Genomic DNA, 14,927 nt, shown 5'->3' with positions numbered 1-14,927 from the left:
TTTCAGGGAATTCTTTGTTAAAAAATGAAGTCTCTGTTTAGGTTGAAATTGCTCATTGATGTTTGTTGATTTGTGTCTTTGCAGGAATAACTAAGATCAAGAGGGACATAGTTTTTGCTGCCAGTCTCTACCTATAAAGACGGATTCTCTTTCAGCACATTGTGGCTGCTGGAGGACACAAGCTATTTTTGACCTTTGCTCATGATGAGCCCCTGATGGAGCTCTCGGCCTCCGTTTATAATTTTTTTTAATTTTATTCTCACATTGGGCTCAAATGTTGTTCTGCTTATTTACTAAAAGAATTGTCGTTTTGATCTTTTTTTTCCCTGTTGAGTTGCATTTTATAAAAATAGTTCCACACATCCGGATGACAAAGTAAACAAGTCATGCTTTAATTATAAGTGGTGACTCAAAACATTATACATCCAACACTTTTGTTTTCACCGGTTTTCATGTTAAGTGAAATTTCTTTCTTTGGACGTCTGTACATATTTGTAACATTTATTTTCAATAAAAGTCTGTGTGTTGACTTGTTTATACATACAGATTATACAAAAAGTACATTGTTGTTTATTCACTTGATGTCTATATCAGTTCATAGATACACAGGAAGCTGTGATAGCAGCAGCAGTCCAGCAAAGGCAACACGGGATTTGAAAACCGACCGCTGACTCTTCAGCTCTCTAACAAAGCTCAAGCTTCCTCCTCCGCTGCGTGAGGTTAGACAGCTAGAGAATCAGCGGTGGAGTGGGTCTGGAGTCAGCTGCTCCACATGGGTCTTCCCCCTCTGGTCTAGGATGAGCTTTAGCCTCCAGCTTGTTCTCGCGTTAAAACTAACTCTTATAATTAGCCCTTTGTATTAACAAGGCATTAAAGATTGTTCCGTGTCTTTGGTAGCTGGAGGTTTTCTAAAAGTGACCCTGAATCAGATCTGTGAGCAGACTGACTCCAGGTCAGGAAAGCACGAAGCAGGATTACATTCACAGGTTTCAAACCCTCTTCTCTCTCTCTCTCTCTCTCTCTCTCTCCCCCACAGCAGTGGTCAGACCCTTTACAGTTGAGTGCATGCAGGCAAGTCCTCCCACTGGCTCAGTAGATCGATGGTTCCCATCTTAACAGAACCTTTAGCCTCTAACCAACATCTTCTTCAGTCACTTTTACAAATCTACCAGGGTTGGACAAGACGGTAAAATTGTCTAAAATCATAGATGTCTTAAAATCTGAAACGGCCTGAGGTGTAGCTTTTAATTAAAAAAAAATATATATTGTTCTGGTTTGCAGTCATCTGATGGCTTACTTTAAGATAAAAAAGAGAAATCAGGTACTCCATACTGAATCCATGCAGGGTACGATGAAGAGAATTTGCGTGCGATGACAGGCTAGAGAGCAGGGATCCTGGGTGTGCGTTTGGACAGAGCAGAGGTTTCCTCCTTCACCTCTCGCTTCGCTTAGTTCGTACTCTCAAAGTGGTTTCCATTAGTCGGGGTCTCCTGCAGGTGCGTCATGTCCTCTTTATGGGATTCCACACGTGGCTTGAAGAAGTCCGACACGAAGAAGACCTGCAGGATGAGAGTGTGAGTTAGATATCTGCACCTGTGCTCTGCTAAAAAAAAAATAAGTCAAGTATAGTTAAGTAATAGTTTTGGAGAATACGCTTTTTTTTTTTGCTTTTGTATACGAGTTTGTCAAGTACAAGGCATCTTACAATTTACACTTTCTTGCTTGAATATTGCTTTCGTGCAAAAAATTTGAAGCTGCAGCTGGTTAGCTTAGCTCACTCAAGCTGCTTTCAGATACGTACTAACACTTTTCTAAAATTATCAGGAGAGGCTAAGTGTAGGAACGTAAATGTCCGAGTCAGTTGCTCCTTCCTCCAAGTAAAATGTCTGAGTGAGCCCATGTGAAAATACAGAAAATAACAGCAAGCAAGTGGATGTGTTTGTGACATTTTAACATGTGCCAGACGCAAAACTGGAAGAACACCAATATCTCAGGATGAAAGAGGTACCATTAACGTAGAAGACGCCAACAAAGATGTCAACTTGGATAGACGATGGGATTCAAGAGCTTTTGGTGATCAGAACTAAAACACGAGATGACGTCTGCAGAATTCATACGTCATGTGCTGTCTCCTGTGTGCTCTACTCAGGCACCGCCCCTCGCCTGAATGTTCCAGACAATTTCTTGTTGTGAATGCGTCTGATGTGGAAAATCTCCTGCTGCTTTCTTTATGTCGTAGGCAAACTCTTGAAAATGTCCTGAACCAATTTTGCGGAATCCGTGTCTGAGAACTGCTTTGTTGCATCGAATGACATGAGAAAAAGCCTTTTTCCCCCTGTAAAGTAACACTTACCACCAGTAGCGCCATGAGGGCCCCCTGCAGGAGTCCAGTCAGCACGTCGCTCCAGTGGTGTTTATAATCAGACACTCTGGACAATCCTGTGAACACTGTCGCAGCGATAAGGAAGAACTGGATTGTGGGTCTCAGCAGCCTCGCCCACTCAACCTGGAGTCGAGCCTGCAGATAGAGCTGAGAGGGACACGGGGCAATGATTAGAACAAGGGGCACGATTGTAGCAGCATTCCTGAAAGTGTGAGGATGACTGAGTACATCCATTTCCACACAAGAGACAAGCTCGTGATGCAGGAAAATGCCCCTGAGTTGAACAACATCCTTTTTATAGTTTGTGTCATCAGCCACTGTTCTACTTCCTTTTCTTGGTTTGAGGTGAGAAAACCATCTGCAGGCCACATTTCCCTTTGCCAAACTGACCTTCAAATCTGTTAACTACGAGTTTGTTTCTGCTACAGGATCCATAATTTAATCTGATGACTGATAACCCCACCACCCCTGGAGCAGGATGGTTTATTGCTTAAGAATCTTTGATCTGCTGAAGGTCATCCTGGTCGTAAACGAGGCAACTGTTTTGTTTGTGTTTAAAAGCAGGGACTGCCTCTTCTTTTTGTTTGAAACAAGGACAAACGGTACTTTATCCCGATGCTCTTCCTGTTATACTTCACCTCTGACGCAAGCGCCGTCATTTGATTGGCGACTGGAGAATAAAACAATGATCTGTAGGCAAATGTTACTCATACTTGAACTTCAGCTCTGCAGAGTGACAGTGTCTATTTATATCTGCTGCTGCTGCTGACTCATAAAGCTTATCAGGGCAAGTGTCCGAGCAGAACAGTGAAGTCAAATGTGTGTGAAAGTTATGATGAAGCACTGCTGCTCCGATGAATAGTCAATAGGTAATTTGGGAAGCAGGTTTATTCACTGTTATTGATGAGATTAAGATGAAGAAATCAATGTTTAAATGTCTGTCCGTTAAATACAAAGCTAAAGCCAGCCGTCTGTTAGCTTAGCACAAAGACTGGAAACAAAGGGGAACTGACACATTAACCTACAGAAACCGAAGTGTAAAAAAGAATCAGTCCTTTGTTTCACATCTTAAAGCTAACATCAGCAAACTGAATCCTGCCTTTAGCTACACATTTACTGGATATATAAAAAACAAGTTGTAGTATCTGCAGTTCACTGTATGAATCAATCAAACATTATTTGTATAGAACTTTTCATAGAGGTCAGTGCAGCTCAAAGTGCTTCACAATTGATTGATGAGACAAAAGTAAGATAAAACACAAGATAAGCCATAAGTAATCAATAAAAAGGTCAATAAAATTGGGTTAAAATAACCCTGACACTAATATTAACAGACAGATGAAATTGAATAATAACAATGTAATAAACTTAGAAATGAACTGGCTCAAAAGCCAGGCTAAGATGTGTTTGAAGCTCTCAACACTTCCAGCTGCTCTCAGGTCCTCGGGTCCAGGGATCCAGCTTGGGGCAAAAAAAGCTGCCTCCATAAAGGTTCATGTCTCAAACTTGATTAATGGTTCAGTTTATAAGAGCACGAATCGATTTTATACCGAATAACTTAAGGCTGAGCCAGGCTAGCTGTTTCCCTCTGTTTTCAGTCTCTGTGCGAAGCCAAGTTAACCAGCTCCTGGCTGTAGCTTTAAAGGTAATGGTCAGATATGAGAGAGGCATCAATCTTCCCATCTTAACGTTATGAAGGAACCCAATTAGCATAATTCCCAAAACTACTCCTTTCAGTTGGAGTTGATCAATATGCACATATGGTAAATTAACACGACAAGGCAATGATGTGGTCTAAAAAGTGTTGTGGTGAATATGAACTGATGGATATATGTTTCTGGTGTAGCTACTTACAGCCAGGAACAACATGCAGTACATGGAGAATGAGGCGTGGCCCGAGTAGAAGGACAACCTGCGAAGGAAATACAAGAGAATGAAGTTCGAAGAGATGTCTTGTATTATTGTATGGATCATTATTACACGTTATTAGTCAGACACAAAAGCCCAACAACACCACAGCCTGGTAGACCCATATTTAGGGATTATAGTGGAGTTGATGGTCACTGACAGGTAAGTGAGTGGCTGTGTGTGTTCTGCGAGCCCTCATGCCTCCATGTCTCCCTGCCCCGGTTTCTTCCTGTTTATAATAATAGTGCTGTGGTCTCATACCGTTGTCAGGACCACGTCTGCAGAAACAGCCTTGTATGAACACACACACCCCATGTAATGTAACTGTACACCGGTTTATTTGGCGTGCTATTCGACTCCGGCACTCGATGAGGGGGTCCTAGGCTTCGCGAGATAGAATAAGAAGAGATGTGTATTTCAGTGCTGCTTGTTACCGAGAGGCCGGTTTACTGAGCTGCCTGGATAAACGTGGAAGGTAAATCCCTCAAACCGGACCACAGAGACGTGGAAAAACTAAATAGCTCCTCTGGGGGTTTTTACTCTGCCAAAATAAACAACAGTCAACCTGCTGAAAACTCCCCCGTGGCTCAGTCATCTCTTACACAAATACAGTATTATTTTTTTTTAGGAAAGCTAGCACTGTAGCCCTGTCACTCAGTTGATCTATCAGTCCATCACTTCGGTTCAGAAAAATGTTAATTCAAAATCTATTTTATCTCAGATTTCAGATGATGATAAATAATTCCTACATCCAAGCTGTGTTTGTAGACTGCTGTTCTCCATCCAGCAGACAAATACGAAAAGATATGACGTTTACAATAACAATTAAGACCTCATTTTAGAAGCTGAAATCGTGGGTTCGTAATTCATTATCATCATCATCTTGAGTTAGTGATTCATCATTCAGCACACCACTGGTACCATGGTAACACAACCCAGCTGACCAATGCCATGCTAACACTGACCTCTGTGGCGTCAGATTAAAGCTCAGTCACACCCACAGAGAGCTGCACTCATTCTATATTCATGGTTTCAGTTGGCATGAATTATTTGTGTCTTGTGGATTCCTTCCTTACAAGAGAACAAACGTTTTCCCACTAAAGTCTCATCCAACTTAATGTATTTTTCTCTTTTACAGGAAAACCAATGCAGTTGTGACAGCAGGCCTCCCCTCTTCTGTGGAAGTTGAACTCGGCTGAGGAGGAATCATGTTACTGTAAGAGGATCCATAACCTGCTCTCTCCTCTGCTGCTGCATTTATTCACTCTGTTAGTGACAAGCAGAACATCTTAAAAGCCTCCGATATCTTCCTCGTCTCACCATGTTTTTCTCCTGGCCGGCTGACGTCTGTTTATGCTACGTCTAACAAGAAAAAAAGTACAGACTGCAGTGTACGTAGCGATGAGGCTGCAGGAAATGTCAACAATTGTGCACCACACCCTGGGTAATGTACAGCAGAGGAGAAACGGGTGGGTGGGCACATTTCCACTCAGCTCTCAGACTCAGAGGCTGCGGCTCGGAGAAACACTCCGACCTGTGAGAACAATGACCTGACCTTTAGGAAGAACAGAGGGGAAAAGCGTAGAAAGTTCCTCTCAGCTCTTAAAAATCCTCCTCTACACTGATACGAGGGGCACAGTTGATGTCACCGCTCAGGCCCCTGCTTCTATAATTACCACTGTTGTCTGTGGTCGTTACCAGATCAGAATGGGAAGTGGAAATCCTCTCCGCCTACTTTGCTTCCTGCTGCTCTGGACTGATAAGGAACAGCTTGGAATCGAAGCAGAAACTTCAGATTCCTGTAGTGTTACTCTGCTCTACTATCTCACTAAGAACACTCCCTTGTATCATCTACGTGCACAGATTCACTTACAGCCTCACATGAGCCTGGACATGTAAATTATGATTAAAGCATTTCAAAACTTGTGAAGCGTTTTCAGATTTCTCATCATATCTGTTGTTTAAAATTCACCCCTTTAACTGGAATACTATTATTGCTTCTCTAAAATGTGTCCTCCTGATTTCTGAACAAGGCTCTTCCTCTCAAATCATAGTGAGGTCCCATCTTTGATCCATTACAGTCAGTATTAGATTATAAGATATTTTTAACTCTACACATGATTTTAATACATTTTAGAGTCTTTACTGTTAAAAAGAAGGAATTTGTTGTTTCAGTGGCTCTGTTAGTTATACATGGAACCAAAGTGAACAGTATATAAAGGAGATAAAGCTTTATTTAGAAAATGTTTTGATTGCCTAATAAAACATTCTGATAATGTAGAAAAGTTAAGAAATACAATGTTTTTTTAAATCTTCGTGTTCAAGATAGGATCATGTTCATGTTCAAGCGAATCTTGTCACCGCTGAGCTGCTGCTCATTGAGCTCATCGCTGTTAATGGACAGAAGTACCTTAAGACGTGTATGAACATTTGTATCAACTCTGTTCGTACAGCGGTGGTAGCCGTAAAAGAACAATGGTCAGAGTTAAATTTGAAACGAATAAAACAGGGAGAGACAACAGGTGTTTTGAGATGAAATGACCCCTACCTGCCCTCGTTGACCTTGGTTGCGTCTCCGTTGCATGTGAAGTCTTCGATATAAGCCCCCAATGAACAGTTGATATGGTTCCAGTCGGGCCTGCAAACATCCAGGAAGTGTGGCCTGAGCCGGCCAATGGAATACTTGGCGATGTCGGTCAGAGACTGGCTCATGGCGGCACCAAAGAGAAAGGTGCCGATTGCTTTGTAAACAGAAGCAACGTAGCTGCCGAAAGACGACTTGGATTTGATGCGATTTAGATAAACTGAAAGGCACTCGCCAATGATCATCTGTAAGAGGGAGGGGAAGGAGGGAGGAGACGGAGTCAGACGTTTGCACAGATAAACAAACTCCAAAAAGAAAATCAAAGATGCAACTGAAAGAACTATACAACATCAGAGCCAGCAATATTCCCTAATCCCATCACCACTATCTTCACAGAAAGCTATCTCCTTTATTTAACTGCTTTTAGAGGAATAGTTGGACTTTTTTAGAAATACACAATCGTTCTTGTCGAGGATATTGATACCACTCTCACATCTCATATTGGTTAATCATAAACGACAGCTAGCAGCCGGCTAACTTAGCTTAGCACAGCTGATGAGTCTTTGTCCGAACAAAAATCACCTTCCCACCACAAATTAGTAGTTTTTATTTATTAAATAAACAAGATATAGCGTATAAATATGAGATTATGATAGTCAAATCAATCAAATATACTTTATTGTCCCATGGGGAAATTTGTCTCGGGCCAAAGTGCTACAGCAGCTGCAGAACAGTACATTGTGTAACAAACAACATAACTAGATAAATGGATTCTTTCAAAGCCTTTGGGCAGAGGCAGGCCAATTGTTTCCCTCTCTTTCACATCATTATGCTAAGCTAACCAACGCTGCTAACCAACGCTGAACCCATTACATTTTGGGGCACTTCCTTTGACATGGTGAGATAGGACGTTAGCCTTGGCGGAGGTGTATGCATTCTCTGAGCATCCTTCTAGTTAACAACATGACACCTGAGAGTGGTAGAATAATTCTTCTCTCCTAACTCTGGGCAAGAAAGCAATGTCAATGTCAAACCATTCCGTTAAATACATTGGACAACAACAAATATTATTATTATTATGTTTTGGCAGTATTTGTACCAAATGCATTCCTCTCAGATAGTAAATACTGTTGGAAATATCATGAGCAAAGGAAGAGGTCCACTTAAAATAATTAACTTGAATCCTTTAGTTGGCTGTAAATGTTTGTATTAGACCATGCCTGTTGTTAGATGTCATCGTAAAACATCTGTATATCATTTGTGTATGTGAGCTTGTACTTGAGTGTGTTCATAACGCTGTGGGATACATCAGAGGAATGACTCATGACTTCCCCTTGTTGGCATTGTTATGGTTCAGGTGCATGTGAATGCTTTTGTTTGGCAACAGTGTGAGCAGATAACAGGCCCAGGGGCCGAAGACTCGTCTGACATAAAAGCTGTTGACAGGACTTTATTGCTGCCGCTTTGCTTCCAGTATCTTTAAATGCTGAGAACTACAAACTTCTGCTGATGTGTCACTAAAGATTTAGGTTGTCGGTTTCTAATCGAGCTGCTTTACCTCAACTAAGTCCAGCTGTACATTTTATACAGTATGTTTACAATGGAGGATGGATGTCAGCGTTATTTCATTCATCCGTGGAGGTTAAAGCTACAGTATGGAAACTTTCTGTAAAACCTCACTTGTCTTTAGTGAAAGGACATCACTGCTTTTATATAGAATTGAACTGGGTCTATTTTAGACTTTTTAACTGCTACATCAGTTTTTATCCTGTTTATTCAACAGGCCGAGGTTAACACCTCACTGCTTGTGACTTGACTTTGCCTCATTAAGCATCTTCCCGTCACAGTGGCTGCAGATTTAGTTAGTAGTGGAAAATATCAAAATATGTGTTAGAGTGTTAGAGCCCGACCGATTTGGATTTTTGGGGGCTGATACCGATATTACAGAGTCAAAGACTTCTGATACCACAAATACAACTAAATATATTGAAGTTGAATTCAGAAAATTAACATTATTTTTGTTAAATAAACATAAATACAGAATTTTCTGAATTGTTTGTTCTGTATAATGAAAGTTGTCATAACAGCAGACATAAACGCAGATGAGTCTGTGACAGTCTAATATCAGCTGATTCTTACTGACCAATCGATTTTTGTCAGGCTTTTAACGGCGTGTCTCAGAGCACTTCTCCATGTCATCTTGAAAACAGTTTCTACAACATGCTATTAGGAAACTAAACTAAGGTTAATGGTAGCGATGGTTAATTCAAGCAGTTAAAACACATACATTATTACAGAATAATCAATAAACCAGCAACCATGGTTAAAGAGAAAGGAAGAAGTTAAAAGTGGATGAAGATGAGCAGCAAATATTGAAGGAGGAGTGTAAGAAGATATGATAAGTACCAAAGAGAAAACAGTTTGCAAGAACAAAACTGATGCACTTACAGTGAGTATTACGACGGGAATCATGACACCCCCTAACAACTGATAGGAGATGGTCTCCTCTTTATCGGGGTACTTGATTGAATCATCATTACAGAAAAAGCCCCGTTGGAAAGGACTGTGTTGCACAGTGAGTATTACAAACGGGAGTCCAGCTAGCAGAGAAAGCAGTGAGAGAAAAGCACAAATAAAAAAAACATGTTATAAAGATGTCACAGCGACTCAGACCCGCGCCCATGATGCAACGGGGAGTGGCTGTGCGAAGATGGAGACGGTAGCCATGCGAGAGATGCGTCCTCTGCATCGTCCGCCATCTTCTGCAAATATTAATGGTTATAAGTGGAACGAGAGAGTTGAATGCTGTTAAAGAGTGAAAGTTAAAAGAGCAAACTTTAGAGCACAAAAAAAATGACATTTCTGAGGAGGTGAATGAGACGTGAGCCCTGTAACTTTCTCTTCTAGGCTGTGATAGGTGCAGCGGACGGGTTGTTGGATTGGGGATGTGGTTGACTTCGCTCCAGCAGACCCACAGGAAGCTGAAGCTGTCAGTGCGTGAGAAGAAGCAGCCATCTCACAGACTGTGCATCCCTTACATGACTGAAACTCTACACCACATTACGCACGCTGGTCACTTTCACCCGCAGTTTTTTGAATTTCTCTTCCCTTCAGGAAAAAGATAAGACTTTACATCTTATTACATCTGACTTCCAAGCTAACGCTCTAAATTCCCACATGCTTTCCTGCAGTTTGGCAGACGGTGAGTTGTTTGAAGATTAGACAGCAGTAACATTTAAGAATATAAATAGAGCAACAGATTGAGGTTATGAATACTCGTGATACATACAGAACTTGATGGAAGAGATTAACTACTGATATCACAAAGTAATAAGAGGACACACACACACACACACGCACTGAGCAATTTCTCAGAAAACGATCACCCCGGTCCAGAAGTGCATTCCAGCTATTTTAAGGAACAGAGGGACACAGCACGCAGCCTGCATGTAATTAACAACAGCAACACAGATTTAGCCAAAGAGATAAAAATAAAATAAAAAAAATAACAAGACTTTCCTTCCTTCATATCATCCACATTCAGATTAACACATTCATTTGTGGTTCTGGTCTTTTGTGTGAGGTTGAGTTTGTGTCTGGCTGGACTGAATGTTTAGTGCTGGACTCATCACATATTCGACGATATTAGAAATAGTTTGTAAGGTAAATATAATTTGTGTTGTATTTTATCTGTAGCCTGAATATTGAATGACGTATCATATTAAGCTATGAGCTGATTGAAATAATAATTTTATGGCAGAAAGCCTCATAAACCCTGTGGTAAGTGAGATCAAACAAACCTTTGTTCTAGGACTGTTTATGATCTTGCACATGTGTGTGTGTGCCTGTGTGTTTGTATAGATGCAGCAGAATTTATTATTTGTTTCAATTGTTTTAAAGTGGACATCCTCCTTTACCTTCAGCTTAGTAGAACTAAAGTACATTTCCAGTATTTGGCTTCAATAACAGTGACAGTTAAAATGATCTGTAGTATCTCTAGTAAACAGGAAGCTAGTCATTATGAAAATGTGTTGGCTTTCAAACATACTGGTCTTGCTGGCTCTGTGAGTCCTAACACAAGGAAAAACAAGTGTAACTGATAACAATAATTTCTGCTTTCCTTGTAGGCGTGCTGGTACACCAGATCTTACCAAACACCCTGACACACCTTGGAATGCTTTATTGTCATGAGTTACACCTGTGGCTGGAAAGTCAGCTCATTTTCCATGAGACTGGTCGTGTCTACACTACGTCATGACTCCTACTTACGCAGCTAATGGGCAGGGTGAAGCCCACAGTGTAGAGAACTGTGGAGGTGATAGTGCTGCTGTGGAACGGGTACTTGATGCTGTCGTCGTTACAGAAAAAGCCCCTCTGGTAGGGGCGGATCTTACCCAGGTTAAAGGCTGCCAGAGGCAGACCTCCTGTGGACAGAGATCAGGAGGAGTTAAGGCTGGAAGAAGTCAGACATGGCAGAGAAAGTGAGGGAGCTGAGGGACAAGGGTGGAGGTCTTCTACTGTCATCTTTCGGGTGGAGGTGAAAGACCCCCAACCTTTCCAGCAACCGATCTGAGAATATGATTAGCTTCTTTATATGTTTCTTATTGCTACTAAACCCAATGAAAAAACCACAACAATGTGCTAAATCCGCCACAAGCCCACTTCTTCTAAGAAAATAAACTTATTTTTATGTAAAATATAAAACATGAATTCACATTGTGTGTTCTGTTTACATAAAAGTTTTCATTTCATATCAGCAAACACCAATATGTCTGTGAACCTCTCAGATGAGCCATTATCACCAAACCAATACATATTGGTTGGGTGCTAGAAAAATATTTTATGATTGGTCATTTATGTAGCACAGAGGGTTGTCACGTTTTTGGACGGAGCCTTGATGGAAAGTGGTGTGAAAGGAGCTGTGGACGTTACCTAACACTCCCTACAGATACAACACCATAAAGTTAATGGATCATGCTGATTCGTTTTCAGAGTGCAAAGTCCATACAGGGTAACACTGCCATCATTTCTCTGACTGTTTAGCCCAGAGTTGTTCATCCATTTGAACAGAAGTTGAGGGTCTGTTATATTATTGCACATTAACAGTCCCTGTCAAATAAAGGCAGAAAAGACTTGTCCTCACATGAGGACACACCTTTTAACCAACAAACTGTCTATGAGCGACTTCAAACTAACTCCTCTGGTATTTTTGTTCTGTCGCTTCTGCAGCTGTTCACGCCTTCAGCTGTGCCATCCAAAATTTGACAGGCAACAACAGCTGGAGATGCCAGTGAGTCGGGACAGAAACAGGCCAACGGCAGGACATGGGCAAGACCCCACTGTAACTTTCTAACAGTGTTACAATTTACTCTGCTCTCATCTGCAACCAAACAGCTTCACAACACATAATACAGAAATAAAGACAAATGTGGATATATTGTAGCATAAATACATATTTCCATGTGATATCTTATCAAGACTCAATAGCAGCCACTCCGTCCCTGCTAATGCATTTCAAAAACTCACATTTATCATGTTCATGTTCTTATTTCATTCAGTGTCAGTGTTACACGCAGCCGAGCATGACTGCTGGTAACAGCCTCAGTCTGGAGACTCCCACAGATGATTATAATTTAGTGTGTGCGTGCATGTGTCATTAGCAGAATAATCAAGTTGGCGTCTGCATCAGTCGTCTAAACAGCTCACAGAGATTGTACAGTCGCACTGCTCCTCACCAGGTCAAATCCCCTGCACCCAGAAAATGTGTTTCTCTTTTGGTTGGTGGGAAGTTGGACTTTCATAGTGCAGAGTGTCGCACGTGTTCAGTAATAGATGTCAGTTTTTTTTTTTTACCATTATCGGTTTAGTTTTGAGGCTATTATGGTGCAAAGTCAAACTTTGAGGCATTCGGTACATATGAAGAGAATGGACTTAGAGTATCTCTGTACATCTTGAAAAATATGCGCAGGGAGGGTACAAACAATATTACATTCATCCTGCAAGCAAAACATACGAGAGCTGAAGGGCACGGCCAAATATTATAACAAGATAAAGTCAATGTCGGTAAGTGTCACGATAAGTGTCACATTGTTATTTGTTTTAAGTTTGATGACTGATTCCTGCTCCTGGGTGAAGGTCGTGGTTTTAAACTAAAGAATGCAAAACATTTTTAAAATTCTGAGGTAGATCAATTATGTGTCATACCTCCTCACTGAGCTTACACATTGCACAAGCATTATATCGATATGTTGGACTTTTGTTATATTGCTATCGATAATAATTATATGGGGATAATGTTGTATTGCCCAGTCCCACTTTAGACTGTGCAAGTGGAGCCATAGCCTGATGAGTCATCGTACAAATCAATTATCCATAATCAGATTTGAAGCCTCAGAGGCCGTGTCTCAGCAGAACTGAAACATGGCCGCTCTCTGAGAGGCTGAGAGGCATTACAGGGATCTTAAACTGTAATAGCCTGACATTCACTTGTCTTACATGTTCTGAGGGGGAGTTTCATGAACCCGAATGAGGTGAGAGATGTCAGTGTTGACACGTGGGTTTAAAACATACACTGAAAGGAAGTAGTTCCTCTTATAACTCACTTTTCTCAGACATTTTGTTGTTTGTTGTTGTTGTTTTTTTGTTTGAGTTAAGGGAGTAGAAATCAGTTTATGGACAAACACAGTTAACTTGAAGTTTCAATATTTCAGTAAATTCAACATTAGTGAATGAGCTGCAAAATGTCAGACACGACATGTGCTGCAATAATAAGTGTGGTAATCCATTATTCGTCATTATTTCAAAGCAAAAATGGGAAATATTTAAATGTAATTAATTTTGGATTTTAGCCCATTTATCAGAGAAAACAAGGTATTTTCAACACGTCACTTACGACTCTGCGAACATACAATCAACATTTAACACAATTTATTGTCCAAACAACTGATCAACTCATTTAGAACATGATCTGCAGACAAATCAAAATATAGATGATTATTAGTTGCAAACTCAACTCAAATACCACTTGTACTCGGGTAGAAATCCAATGCATAGGCGTGTATATACACTTTGACTATTTGAAGCAAATAAACATTTATCAATGAGACAGTAACCATAGTAACCATATACTGTATATGCGACATGCCGACTTAGTTACAGCAGAGATGTGTTGCGTTTATTATCATATTATAATTCAAAACAGTGGCGGTCATTTGCATACAATGGAAACAAGGAACATGGGACTCTTCACTGCATTGATCAGCCTTTACTTATCAGATACAACAACATATATCGATTGATCATTGGAAGAATGAGAGGTTAAAATAGAGGGTGTTAAAGTCTCAGCAGCACAGAACCAGCCACCACACCCTTCGCGTGACGACAGGCTGTTCAATATCCACACAGGAGGTTCAGATTACATCACAGATCGGATCCTATGGGAACCAGCAGCAGCAGGAAAGATAAACACTCACCCAGGACGAGACAGGCTACGTCGAGCAGGACAAAGGGGATTCCTCTGGCCTCGAACATGTTTGCTCTTGTGTGTGTCGGAGTCGAGTCCCAGGCTTCCAGCTGCTCCTCAGTGATAAACACCGGGCTTGAGGTGGATGTGGGTGGGGGGTGAGTGAGTGGACGCTCCTCCTCGGGACGTCGCTGTTTCCGACTCAGGGAGGCAGATACAACAACCGCAGGCGCTCGGTTCAAGCCCTCGATAGGGAACGTGGACGCCCTCTTGTTGTGACAAACACACAGACCAGTCCGCCGGCGGCCAGAGAGAGGCTCATGTCAGGCGGAGAAACGCGTCTTCCGGCCGGGGGGCGGAGGACCGCAGCTCAGCCGGTGACTCCCCTGCTCCGCCATGTCATGTTATTAGAGCTGTGGAATGGAGCCGGTTGTCTCCGTCATGGAGGAGGAGACGGTCTTCGCCTGCAAGGTGACACCGGTGTGTCCTCCGGAGGATGTTCGGAGCCGGTGCCGCACGAGCCTGTTCGACGGTTGACGGAGAAGTCCGGAGGAGGCCGAAGCGGCAGGCCCGGTGCTGCCTTCACGGAC

General features: G+C 41.7%; 2 protein-coding genes across 3 annotated transcripts in view; one reads left to right on the top strand and one right to left on the bottom strand.

Moving 5' to 3' along the window:
* Positions 1 to 561, top strand: part of mtrex (Mtr4 exosome RNA helicase) — a 20,068-nt gene extending 19,507 nt beyond the window's left edge. Inside the window, exon 27 of the mRNA XM_035141715.2 lies at positions 85 to 561. Coding sequence (XP_034997606.1) covers positions 85 to 137 — 53 coding nt within the window. The 3' untranslated portion in view covers positions 138 to 561. The remainder of the gene's footprint in view (positions 1 to 84) is intronic.
* On the bottom strand, positions 369 to 14,927 carry plpp1a (phospholipid phosphatase 1a). Of its 2 annotated transcripts, none has more exons than XM_035141717.2 (6): positions 14,348 to 14,927; positions 9,324 to 9,475; positions 6,840 to 7,120; positions 4,238 to 4,295; positions 2,354 to 2,530; positions 369 to 1,559 (listed from the first exon to the last, which is right to left on the bottom strand). In XM_035141717.2, the coding sequence occupies exons 1-6, from the start codon at positions 14,403 to 14,405 to the stop codon at positions 1,449 to 1,451; spliced, it is 837 nt and encodes a 278-aa protein (XP_034997608.1). In that variant the 5' UTR covers positions 14,406 to 14,927; the 3' UTR covers positions 369 to 1,448. The 2 variants fall into 2 exon arrangements, with proteins under 2 accessions (XP_034997608.1, XP_034997607.1); XM_035141716.2 differs by lacking the exon at positions 9,324 to 9,475 and adding an exon at positions 11,145 to 11,299 and having other exon boundaries at positions 14,348 to 14,923.

The sequence above is a fragment of the Hippoglossus stenolepis genome, chromosome 18 (genome assembly GCF_022539355.2).
Source record: "Hippoglossus stenolepis isolate QCI-W04-F060 chromosome 18, HSTE1.2, whole genome shotgun sequence".
NCBI lineage: Eukaryota > Metazoa > Chordata > Actinopteri > Pleuronectiformes > Pleuronectidae > Hippoglossus > Hippoglossus stenolepis.
Note: the sequence above shows the minus strand (reverse complement) of the source record. Positions and strands in the feature narration are given on the sequence as shown.